Source organism: Hippocampus zosterae, chromosome 1 (genome assembly GCF_025434085.1).
Source record: "Hippocampus zosterae strain Florida chromosome 1, ASM2543408v3, whole genome shotgun sequence".
In the NCBI taxonomy this organism is placed as follows: Eukaryota; Metazoa; Chordata; class Actinopteri; order Syngnathiformes; family Syngnathidae; genus Hippocampus; species Hippocampus zosterae.
The window spans coordinates 9,468,754-9,481,794 of NC_067451.1; the positions used below are offsets into that span (position 1 = coordinate 9,468,754).

At 40.0% G+C, this 13,041-nt stretch overlaps 1 protein-coding gene and 1 long non-coding RNA gene across 3 annotated transcripts in view; one reads left to right on the plus strand and one right to left on the minus strand.

The window, feature by feature from the left end:
• Positions 1–13,041, plus strand: part of LOC127607610 (uncharacterized) — a 95,676-nt gene that overhangs the window by 44,980 nt on the left and 37,655 nt on the right. The gene's annotated exons all lie outside the window — the stretch shown is intronic.
• Positions 9,463–12,281, minus strand: atox1 (antioxidant 1 copper chaperone). Its single transcript, XM_052074968.1, has 3 exons — positions 12,127–12,281; positions 10,856–10,931; positions 9,463–10,306 (listed from the first exon to the last, which is right to left on the minus strand). Exons 1-3 carry the CDS (start codon positions 12,130–12,132, stop codon positions 10,182–10,184), a joined length of 207 nt encoding a protein of 68 aa, XP_051930928.1. The 5' UTR covers positions 12,133–12,281; the 3' UTR covers positions 9,463–10,181.

The window sequence follows — 13,041 nt, forward strand, 5'->3', positions numbered from 1 at the left end:
TTTATTTATTTAGTTTTTCATCGCGTGTGTGTGTGTGTATATATATATATATATATATATTTCACCTGAACACCCTGTCGCTGACGGCTGACACCCGTTAGGAGTCGAGCCTCTCGAGGTATCGCAGATGTTTTGTTTTTTTCTTCCTCCTCACATCCTCCACAGGGGGTGTTTGGGGAGAAGAGTTGACATGTTAATTGATGCTTTGCAGACTTACTTTTTTTTCCCCCTCGCTGCTCACCGGGGAGCTTCCTTCTCCTCCCTCCACCTCCTCCTACTTGCTATGATTTGTGGGGCGTCTTGTGTGATCAGAACTGCTTTAAGATGACAAGGAGGAGATCATCAGAAGGAGACGTTCAGGTTCAAAGGGAACAAGCACCTCCTATTTCTCCTCCTGGAACATCAAAAAGGTTTTTACTTTTGGTTATCATTTAGAGGCAAACATTATTCAACATTAGTTCTTGTAACTCAAGGGTTAATTATGAAAAATAAGTTGATTTTTTTTTTTATGTATGAATAATTGTGGGACAAATAAAGGATATCTTAATCACAGTTAAGTATTGAAATGTTCTTTTTAAATAAATGTGATTTTTCTTTTCCAAACTAATATTTAAAAAAATTCTGGTGAAAATTCGTCCCCCCCAATTTTCTTTTTGTAATTAAAATTATAAGGACACGGAATTATGTTGTGAGCTTGTAAACTGGCGGTCATGGTGAGCAACTGGTGAGCACTCCAGCCTCACAGTGCAGAGGTGCTGGGTTCGATTCCGGCTCTGGCCTTCCTGTGTTGCATGTTCTCACAGTGCCTGTGTGGGTTTTCTCCGGGTGCTCCGGTTTTATCTCTCATTCCACAAACATGAATGGAAGGCTAATGGAACACTCTCGAAAGTGTTCCTAGGTGTGATTGTGAGTGTGAATGGTTGTTTGTCTATGTGTGCCCTGCGATTGGCTGGGATCCGGTTCAGGGTGTCCCCCGCCTACTGCCCGAAGTCAGCTGGGATGGGCTCCGGCACATTTGCAACCCTTGTGAGGATAAGCAGGTTGGAAAATGGATGGATGGATGAGGTTGTAAAGTGAATTTATCTTAATTACTAAGAGGAGGGGCGGCCCGGTAGTCCAGTGGTTAGCACGTCGACTTCACAGTGCAGAGGTACCGGGTTCGATTCCAGCTCCGGCCTCCCTGTGTGGAGTTTCCATGTTCTCCCCGGGCCTGCATGGGTTTTCTCCGGGTGCTCCGGTTTCCTCCCACACTCCAAAAACATGCGTGGCAGGCTGATTGAACACTCTAAATTGTCCCTAGGTGTGAGTGTGAGTGCGAATGGTTGTTCGTTTCTGTGTGCCCTGCGATTGGCTGGCAACCGATTCAGGCTGTCCCCCGCCTACTGCCCGGAGACAGCTGGGATAGGATCCAGCACCCCCCGCGACCCTAGTGAGGATCAAGTGGCTCCGAAGATGAATGAATGAATGAATACTAAGAGGAGAAAATATGTTAATTAACTATTATCAGTATATGTTTTTGTACCTAGTTATTTTATGATTATAATTATCATAAAATGTGTGATTTGCATTGAGCTTCATGCAAATTAAATCAATCAATTTCTAATTTCAGCTCCGTGTAATGTGAACATATCCTACGTTCTAAGCATTTTATTTTCAGACAAAGTGGATATTTGTCATTTTTATTTTTAGATCGATATGTCTAAACTGGCCATGGTTTTAATTTGGATAATGGGTGATAAAGGGCCTGCGTGGGTTTTCTCCGGGTGCTCCGGTTTCCTCCCACGTTCCAAAAACATGCATGGCAGACTGATTGAACACACTAAATTGTCCCTAGGTGTGAGTGTGAGCGCACATGGTTGTTCGTCTCTGTGTGTCCTGCCATTGGCTGGCGACCGGATCAGGGTATCCCCCGCCTACTGCCTGAAGACGGCTGGGATAGGCTCCAGCACTCCCGGGACCCTAGTGAGGATTAAGTGGTTCGGAAAATGGATGGATAGATGGAAAGGGGATATATTTTTTACACTCTATGTATGAATCTATCTAGCTAGGAGGCTAGCTAGCAGGCGCTAGCTAGCAGGCTAGCTAATAGACTAGCTAATAGGCTAGATAGCCGGCTAGATAGCTGGCTAGATAGCTGGCTAGCTATCATCTGCTCAGACGTTTAGTAACATTGTTGTTGTCCGGCAGGTGTGTGTGAACACAACTAAATCAGCAAAGTCCTCACCTTGCATGTGAATTACCCCCTAGTGATTTTGCCATTTGTTTTAGAGCGCTGGGCAAAAAACAAACCTCTGGTGAACAAATTAGAGCATGGAGAAGTTGAGTGAGGGAAGCAGCTCCGTGCAATGATTGGAATGTGATTCATATCGCAGCCTGTGAAGGCAAAGATGTATTCTTGTGCGGGTGTGAGCACTCCTATCAATAGCCGTCTGATGTGGCTGTGTGCAAAAAGAATCTTAATTTTTCATCTCTCGGTTTTTACACTTCTTTTCTCTGACACCAAATTTGCCTCAAAACATTATCTATTGTCATTTAACTGATCCATTTGGACAGGGAAGCGATAGAAAACAGCACTCTATATCTGTACTGAAACACTTTTGCTCACAGAAAGTTTGCATTCTGCATTTGATAGGCTAGCTAGGATTCCATTTATCTGTAATATTTTGCCATTACTGTAGTGATGTGAAATGGACTAAAAAAAGGACTTCATTGGGCATGGCAATGTGTTTTGTCACTCAACACTCAAGCTATACGAAGCATGATGTTTGGCATGATTAAAAAATGCCAGCTTTTCACTTAAAAGGCTCGGTTTCCCATTTAAAGGAAATAGTTTGCAATTAAAACAGCAGATTTGCTCACAAATGGTCAACACATACGTGGACAAAAAAGATTTGTCACTAAAACACTTGTTTGCCAAACACCTATATTTCGAGATTGTTTGCTTAAAAAGTACAGTAAAATATCATATGTTTGTTTAAATGATGCGTATTTTCCGTCAAATGCAACATTTCCTCATAAAAAGACAAAATCTGCTCTCAAAACGGCAAAACAGTTTAAATGATATTTGATTCTTATAAAAATGCCTAGTTTGTCATTTGAATGCAATATTTACGTGACATTACATTTGCTCACAAAATCGCCTGAAAATATTAGATAGTGACACTAAAATACAACAATATCATACTCTTACAATAAAAATATGATAATAATTGATAATAATAATAATAATGTTGCTTATGATGTAATGGTACACTCGCCATAAATGTGTGCAGGCTGTGTGGGACATGCGGGTGTGAATAGTTGTTTGTCTCTATATCTGCCCTGCGACTGACTGGCGACCAGTTCAGGGTCAGCTGGGATAGGCTCCAGCAATTCTGATATATATACTTGTATACTTAATACAAACAACCACACAGTTTTGCTAGTGTTTTGTTCACAGGAATGGGAAACACCATAGACGGGCTAACAAATAGCATGTATGGAGCGGTGCTATAACACTCTTAGCGGCAAAAGACTGAACACAAACGGTGACACTCAAGCAGACAATACAACAATACTTTCGGGTATAATGTATAATAGTTATCCTCGGCATGAATGTAATGGTAATATTATATAGTGCTAATTTCTTTAAATGTGACTTAGTACCATTCAAGCACCACATTTACTGACAAAAAGGCCACATTAGGAACACATATTTCATGTTTTGCCTTTAAAACGCAGGAAAACTCAAGATAAGTAATATATGGTATATGGTGTTGGTTTTACTGGCTGGCATGTAGATATTTTTTTAAATGATACAACATACAAAGTATTTTGTTGCTGTTTTTTTGCGAATCCCTTCCGTATGGATTGCAGACTCCCAGTTTGGAAACTCCTCATTCCCAGTATGTTTGAAACATATTGAATAATCTGACCGTAATAATCCCATGCAGGTGGGCCCATCCCTCTAATCTGCAGAAATGAAATGAGATCTGTCACACGTCCCCCTAATGGCCGCCGCAGATTGTGTGCAAAAATCTGCATTAATAATTCAGGGCCCCTTTGTATTATTCATGCCAGCGGCTTTAAAAGGCCCGCCACACACTTTTTACAGCAGGAACTTTCTTCCTGCAGGGTCAGGCCACGACGTGTTCGGAGACTGTGGGATATGACAGCAACTATGCTTAGTTTTGCTCGTCTCAGGTGTCCTCTTCCAGCTACGGTGACAGTGCAGTAATGTCACTTTGGGTCACAGATCCGTGCTCTGAAAATAAAATGGCTCAGTAGCACCGCCTCCCATGGATATTTGGGTAGATTCAGACCACAAAGCACGTTTAATTTAGCAAAATGAAATTTGGTAGACATATCTAACAGAGGGAGAGGTGCAGGGTTTGATTCCACCTCCGCCCTTCCTGTGTGGAATTTGCATGTTCTCCCCGTGCCTGCGTGGGTTTTCTCCGGGTACTCCGGTTTCCTCCCACATTCCAAAAACAGGCATGGCAGACTGATTGAACACTCAAAATTGTCCCTTGGTGTGAGCGCGGATCGTTGTTCGTCTCTGTGTGCCCTGAGATTAGCTGGGATGGGCTCCGGCACTTGTGAGGATCAGCGAAATAGAAAGTGGATGGATGGATGTCTCACATGAGTAGCCCCACAAAAAAGTCTCAAATAGCCGTGCCCAAAAAGGTACAAGAAGTCAACCATTTTGGTTTGAAGCAGCCGTTTTTGGCTCATTCTGATATCAAAAAATTTAGCCCTCAAAACCTGTTACACTTAGCAATATGAAAATTGGTAGGCATGTCTATCATGAGTAGCCCTACATGAAAGTCTAAAGAAGCCATGCCCGAAGAGACACAGTGAGTCGGCCATTCTGATTCAAAGCCGCCATTTTGGCCACTCATGGAAATCCAAAAATTATGCCCTGAAAATCTGTTTCGCTTAACCTGGTGAAATTCGGTATAGAGGTCTGTCATGAGAATACCCCCAAAAGTCTGAAGAAGTTACGCCTGAATAGAGAAATCTTGCGATTTTGCTATGAAGCTGAAATTATAATCACAATTGGCTCAGTTGCACCCAACCAGATTTTTCTGGTTTTAAATTCAGCCAAATGCTGATTCATTTTGCAACATGGAATTTGGTGGTCATCTCTATAATGAGCTGACCTAAAAAAACTGTCAGGAAGACATGCCTGAAAAGATATAGGAAGTGAGCCATTTTGGTTTGAAGCATTAATTTGAAGCTCAATTAATTCACTTGTGCCCAGTGAGATATTCTGGCCCCAAAGCCAAAATAGTATGTAGCATAAGACATTTGGTACACATGTCTATCATGGATAAACCACAAAATGCTTTGTCTGAAAATACATAGAAGCCTGCCGTGATGGTTTGAAGTGGCAATTGTAGATTCTGACGCTGTGAAAAGATTGACACTGACATTACGTTAGTCAATAAAATTAATCATATTTTGTGTGTCACAAATGTTAATACCCAACCTTTCAATTCCTAGCATGACACATGATTCCTTACAAGAACAAACGAGACTACTGTGACGCTCCTTAATCAGTGCGGATGCGACAGACGGCGTCTCTCAGTGGGGAAGCAAACTTTTCCTGGTGTCAATAAGCGACATTTTCCGTTTTCTTTTAACCCCAATTTACACAAAATCCAACGCGGCTCGATAAATAGTAAATGTTCTGCCGCAGTCTTGCTGACAAGCGTCTCTGAGATATTCTCCACGAAGGTGAGGGGCTGTGATTAAACAGGAAGGCATTAGCAGCCAGTTAGCGCTCGCTCGCTTTTCCCGCCTCGCTCAGGTGCTTTTAATCCCAGCGCCTTTGTCGCCTCCATCTTTAAGACCACGTCGTCCGTGCACCGTAAAAAAGAAGTAAAGTTTTTTAATAAGGCCCAAAACTTTGGAAGTTCCTAAAGCGGAGAATCAAGATCAAACTGGGGCCAAAGACAAAGAGATCTGAGGCACTTGGAAAAAAAAGTCGTCCTTCAAAGAATTTGCAGAAGAAGTATAGTTTGAATGTGTAATGCAAGGTAACTGGTAGGACATTTCAGCAAAGGAGAGCTATGCTCCTCATATACGCAATGATATGAAGTGAAATGATTCGCAATTGAATGTCGTCCATCTGCCTGTCAAAAAGGGTCAAAATTGGTAGTAATCGGGCAAAATCTCAAAGAGCTAGAAATGACCAAAATAAACTAAAAAATGGCCAAAATGAAACAAATTGCAGATTGTGTCTTCTCAGGCATGGTTCGTTGAGCCTTTCTTTTCTTTTTTTTGTGGGTCTACTCATGATAGACACGCGTTTCAAGTTGCAAATTCAAACAAGTTTCATGGGCTCAATTTGTGACTTCCAAAATGATCTTTAAGAGCAGGGCTTTGAAACAATTTAGCAGACCTCCTGAGTCCTTTCAAGCATAGGCCCTTGAGACTTTTTTAATGAAAAAAATAGTCATACTAAAAACTTACTAACTTCACAAGACCTAAAAAAAATTGTGGTTCTCTTTGCACATGTATGACAGCCGAGAGTTGGTCTGGTTTCCTCCGATTTGCCTTGCTTGCATGGATGTACCTAATGTGGTGACTAATGAATATCAAGCCATCAACTTTGAATAAATATGTTCAATTTTTGATCAATAAACTTTTCTTTGTAACTAATTAATAATTGGATTCATTGTAACATCTGTAGCAGATGTCACAATGGCCAGTAAGGTGTGCGTGCGTGTGTGTGTGTGTGTGTGTGTGTGTGTGTGTGTGTGTGTGTGTGTGTGTGTGTGTGTGTGTGTGTGTGTGTGTGTGTGTGTGTGTGTGTGTGTGTGTGTGTGTGTGTGTGTGTGTGTGTTCGCGTGTTCGCGCGCGCGCGGGCGTCCACGTGGGTGAGTGAATATGTCATTTGTGATGTTTCCCCCCGCCCCCTACCGAGCATATGTGCCATCATTAGCCTCAGTCTGCATCTTCCTCCCAGCGAGCACATACATTATGGATGCTCTTCATCCTCATTCTTCCTCCTCCTCAGTATGACAATCGTCCTCACTTTTCCTCGGCGCGGTCTCGTAGCTAATAAATAAATAAATTAGACTAATAAATAAATGATCTTCAATAAAGCTATACTTTGCTGCCATCAAGTGGCTGTTCTGTACTATGCGCCATTATGGAATGCAAAATGGCTCGGCTACTTCTTGGGGGGGGGGGGGGGGGCGTTGAGTGAAAGCTTTCTACAGTAAAAGAAACAAAAGCGATAATATTCTGTACGATTCTAGGATTCCTTTTTCATTAACTCATTCACTACCAGCCAATTCTAGACCAAGTCTGAAAAGACGTTTAAAAACGTCTTTGGGAGTGAATGAGTTGATTAATGACTATACAAGTTGGGCTTGACCCGAAGCGGAGGGGTAGAATTCTTCTTCGTGCTTGTTTGGCAGAATTTTGTCACTGTGTCAAAAGGTTGAGTAAGTTAATTTGATGATGTCTCTTATCATACAGGTTCATTTATCGCTTGGGTTTATCCACAAAAAATAAAAATAAAAAATACATGGCAAAAATAATCACATATTACAGTACATCGCAATACTGAGTGAAGAAGAAAAAAACGTCAATGGATTGTTTTTCAAAAACGTTCAGCCCTCATAAGAAGGAGGATTCCAACTTTACGTCTTGGCACAAAATACCCCAAAAGTTAGGCTAATGTTGACGTCAAACTGGAGGGGGAAAAAACGAGCCACTAAACCTTTTTTTTCTGCAGACAACAGCTGCAAACAGGAAATGAGCAGCTGTCTCCTGCTCGCAGGGATTAATTGATGATTTATTTGTCCATGGATCATTGTTATCATCTTAAAATTATGCGCGGAGGGTTTGCAGGCGTTTGTGACCCTTGAACTTCAACAGCCAGCGTGGCTTTCCCTTCCGATCTAATTGCAGGCTACTTTGTTTACTGGTGACTTATTTGTTATTTATTGCCGGCGCCTGGGCCGTAAACATAAATCACGGCGCTTGCTCATATAAATGTCAGCGTGGACGAGCGAGCTCATAAAGCTCTAATTTGATCGGCGTTCATGTGGGGACGCGCGTGAATAAACGGCGGGCCTCTTCAATCATCGTTTTCTGCATCCTGTCACAAGACGCCCCGGACACGCATCCGTCAGGCTCCTGATAAGACACACCCACCAGCTGCTCTCCAAAGGCATAGCAGGCACCTGATTGGCCGTCCCCTTCGTGCTCTGCATTTGATTGGCTTATCGCAAAAGCAGTTTTGAGTCATGCAAATGTGGTCCCCCTTCAAATTATACTTAATAATTTACGGCCTCCTAATGCTTTTACAAAGCAGTTTAGAGGCCATAACGCAGGAGGTGTTCATTATAACTGTTGTACTATTCATGATGCCTGAAAGTTGCTGAGGAAACTGCAAAACAGGGTTACATTTACGTATTAACTTTGGACAGTTAGTTATGAGCACTGAAATGAACTTGAAAAATAATCATTGAGAAAGTAGGAATGATTCACGATGATAACTGAAATTAAAACCTTATTAAATTGAGGGGGCAAGGGTTACATTCAAATCTAAATTGTAGTTTTGGAAAGTAAAATCATTAAATTACCAGTTAATTTTGGAAAGTAACAATCATAATGGTCCCTGAAGTGAATTATATACAGAGAAAGCTTTATGAGCTCGACCGTCCCCGGTGACATTTATATGAGCATGTGCCGTGATTTATATAATTATATCTTTTTTAAATGATAAAACATGAAAATGTAACTTCAGATGTTTTTGCGCTGAATCAATGTTATGCTCACTCCACGCACACAGCGCACACGTATTGAAACATTTTGGAGGAATATTTCAAGTTTATGCTCGATATACTGTTGCTGCCATCTGCCGGCACATGAACACAATTGCAACTGAGCCCAACGTGCTGACTGCTGGTGTAAAATATGGATTTCTACTAAAAAATGTGCGTTTTTGTGTGTGTGTGTATATATATATATATATATATATATATATATATATAGATAGATAGATTTTTTTTTACATTGGGAAAGTGCACATTAATCAACACAAAAATTTCATAATAAAGCATTTTAACACTGTGTCCTTTGACAGTTTGGAAAATAATTAGCGTCACATCAATAGTATAACATTTTCCAGCCAAAATCAGCCTATAATTGTTAAGCATTCTTTTCCTTGACTGGGCAATTCAGTAGATTTTATCAATTGATTCATACTGTATATAGGATATTTTTTCATCTGTGTCAATCTTGAAAAAACTTGCTAGAAAAATGAGCATTGAAGTTTGTAACTTTATTGCATTGATAACATACAGTACATGCGGAGCATGCAATTTTTTTCCTTGCTACAAAAGGGAGTAAAAATGTTTTTTCAGGTTATTTTTATTTTTATTTTTTTGTTTGTAGTGTTAGATATTAATTGTGGTGTCAAGGACAGAAATCAAAAGATTTAAAAATTGGCGTTCTGTTTAAAAAAACAAAAAAAAATCTGCATATAATGGCATCTCTTTGATGGAATTAGCATGGAATGAATCGCGTACAAGTCCCGATTTAAATAAGAGAATGTTGTTGAGAGTTAATCCTATGATGTCCACAATTGAAGCTCATTCCTTCATTTGGTCCCTGTGAAACACGCACGCGCGCGCACACACAGACACACACACACACACACACACACACACAACAAAACATGCAGTTAGTGCAACATATCTCACTGGATATGCAGTTTTTGGGTAAAGCTTATGTGAGAGCCTATGGATGATGTGTGGTTTTGATTTTTTATGTGATGTTTATTGTGTGACTTAATGTTAAGTTTATTTTTATTTTTAAACTTGAAGATTTTTAAGCCACCTTGTTTTGTTTTTCCACAGTACAGACATCAGACATCTGCACCTTGAGTGCAGTACCATTTTGTACCATAAACCGAGCAGGCAGCACTGAGCTCTACTGGAAGATAGGCAAAGAAGGTCCTCTTTCCCAAAGAGCAGAGAGAATGTATGCTTGCGCTCAGTTTGTGCGCTGCTCCTCCGTGTGTGTTAAAGTAGCGGTGAGTTGAAGGTTTATCAATACTGTAACATTGATGCTAAATTCGGTTAGCCCATCGTTTTGCATTATATAGAAGTATATATTTTACAGAAGTTGAACTTGTTGAAATAGATAATGTAATCAAACAATGGCAGCATCACCTGTTTTCATTTGGTGCCATTGTAGGTGACCTGTTTGCCACACTTCTTTAGCGTCTCCAGCAGAATGTCGGCGTCCTTGTCTGACTCGATCCACACCAGCTGATTCGGGAGGTCAATTTCAAACTTGACATCTATGAAACCAACCGTTGGGACATTTTGTGAAATGATGTCCGTCACATCATGCACATTTTGGACATTTCATTCTGTGACTCTTTCACACATACCACTTTGGTAATCACGGTTCTAAAAGATGATCCTGAGTGATCCACACATACCAGAAAAGTTTCACTTTATTAGGGATTAATCGGAGGCACTTTAAATGGTGGCAGATGAGTCTGGACTTGCATCTAAATTGTGTTTTAAAGTGACTGGTGAATTCTGAACACATACTCATCAACTTTTAAGAGGGTGTGCATACTTTTGCAAGCACATAATTCCAATAAGCGGTAGAAGATGGATGAATCGAAAACCCTGGCACTTTATCAGGGGTGTGTAAACTTTTCCTATTATTTACATTTACAATTTGTCGGTTTATCCGTTATTCCAAGCAGATTGGGGATGAAACAGGAAACCTTCCTGCAGGATAATCACTCTGGATAATTGTACAAAGACATCCGATCATTGGACTTTTATATTTGAAAAATCGGTTAAAATGTTCAATATCAGGATGGGCTTCTCACCTTCCAACCTGCTGAGGATTCGGCTGACAGCCCCGGAACATCCTTCGCACGTCATGGCCACGGTAAACTCGTGTTTCTGTCACATTACACAAGAACTCAGATTCATAAAACTACAAACATTTAATTGAACGTGTGTTCCAATCTGTGACAAAATTACAAGTCATCAGTTCTTCGTTTGGTGCAGTGGCATAATGAATAAAAGGGTTCATGCCAGATTAGGCTGTCACTCTCAGAAATTTTTAGATTCAATTATTTATTTTGGAAGTTTATTGGTAATTTTTTTGTTATTATTGTTTATTTGGTAAGGTTTAGTGATTACACAAAAAGAAAATGATAACAATTCAGCAATATTACACAAGAGGGACCAATGTTGTTCTCACGAGCATTTGTTAAACTGAGTTACTGTGCATGTCGAAATGTGTCACTATGTCATCTTTTTCAAATTATTTGTCTGATTACTCCATTAAATAACCAAGTGATCGGATGAATTTGGTGCAATTAATTTACCACTAATCGAGGGTGAGTAGTTCGAATACAGCACAATGTAGTTTTATGTACACTGGAAATGTCAGGGTGAATGCCACAACTTGGTGCCAGAGAAGCTTTGGGGCAAAAAAAACGTGTAAACCTATTTTGTGGTCGATTTATCTTATTTAATTGACTTTTTTATGAGCACCTCAACTACAGGTTACTCAAACTATGGCTGCAAATAAAGTGTAATTTTTAAAATAGATTCAACCGACATTTTTCCTCAATCATTGATAAAGTAGTCGTTGTACAAAATACAGGTAAATGCAGACGTTTGCAGATGTATTTGATGAAACACAAATAGCCTACTTTCATGGAGAACGATATAAACCAAAGAATTACTTTTAAATCTGAATATCATTTAGAGGCTGAAACGTCATGTTGGTTTGGATCGTTTAAAGCAAACGAATAGCAATCGATTCAGCGATTATCAAAATAATTGATGAATTTGACAATGGTGATTGTAAACACAATTTTGCTGCGGTGACTTGGCTATTTTGCGCGTCGAAAGCAAACCACTTTGCCAATATAGAGTCCACTTTCTAAATTGCAATCCACGCCGTTTGTGGCGACATGAATCCACATTTCCCGAAAACATTGAATAAGTGTTACGTATACAATCAATTGCTAGCATAGCATCGACTGCACCGCACCACCAAGTACTAAAACCCGAGGAGTGCTAATGCAAAAGAAAAGCTCCATATCTAGCTCTGATCATGTTTTAAAATGTCAAGAGAACTCACGGGCATGTTTATGATAATGCGACGTCAATCCGTAGGTGAACTTTTCAACCGAGAAACGAAAAAAAAACAAATAAACCACCACCTGACTCACGTTTAACGATCAAGCTAACATCCGATTTGAAGAGGAACGGCATTTCCGTTATTGAATATTGCATATTTAAATAGTTGTTGCATTTTACTACAAAATACAGACTTATCTCACCTATACACTTCTGTGTTTATATTACAAATATTTTGTAAATTTCTAAAACGTGACCACAACTCATTTTGAAATGTATTTTATTTTGTTAATCTTTACCGCTTTTTGTTGTATTACGATGACATACGAGCCACCTTGACGTTTTCAGTCTGCAGACAATCGCTTACGCAGGAGTCACCAAATAAAAATCTGAAGGGGACAAAAATAAATATTTTTGCTAAATTCTATGTAAATTTACAGAGCTTGGTCAGGCCACAAGTGATAATGCAGTAATATTAAAGTTAAAAACAACAACAAAAATACGAAGAGGCAGAACATTTCATTTCCATGTTGACAAAAACGAGCTGAATGAAAGAAAACATTACCCTTGTTATGAATCCAAATATATCAGGAGCTGGCTAAATATGCTAAATTTTGAAAAACAACCACAGGCACGTAAAGCACTCTAATAAGTAATTGGGTTAGGGGGGGTAGGGTTTGGTGGTAAGGATTAGGTTTAGCTGGCAACCAGTTCAGGGTGTGCTCCGCCTAGTGCCTGAAGGTAGCTGGGATAGGCTCTCCAACACGACCCTCGTGAGGTAAGAAAATGAGAAAATGGATGGATGTATTGCTGTCAAATGTCAAAATGGGTCAAACATGACCCCAAATGTGTGTAAAGGTCAACTTCGAATGACCTTCATACCTACTACCTTCATTTTCCTGTCACCAGCTAATAT

Bases quoted from the DNA above. Each gene is read 5' to 3' on its own strand.
- atox1 (XM_052074968.1), bottom strand. The intron at 10,307-10,855 runs GTGAGAAGCCCA...TTGGTTTCATAG, and splicing joins AATCCTCAGCAGGTTGGAAG to ATGTCAAGTTTGAAATTGAC.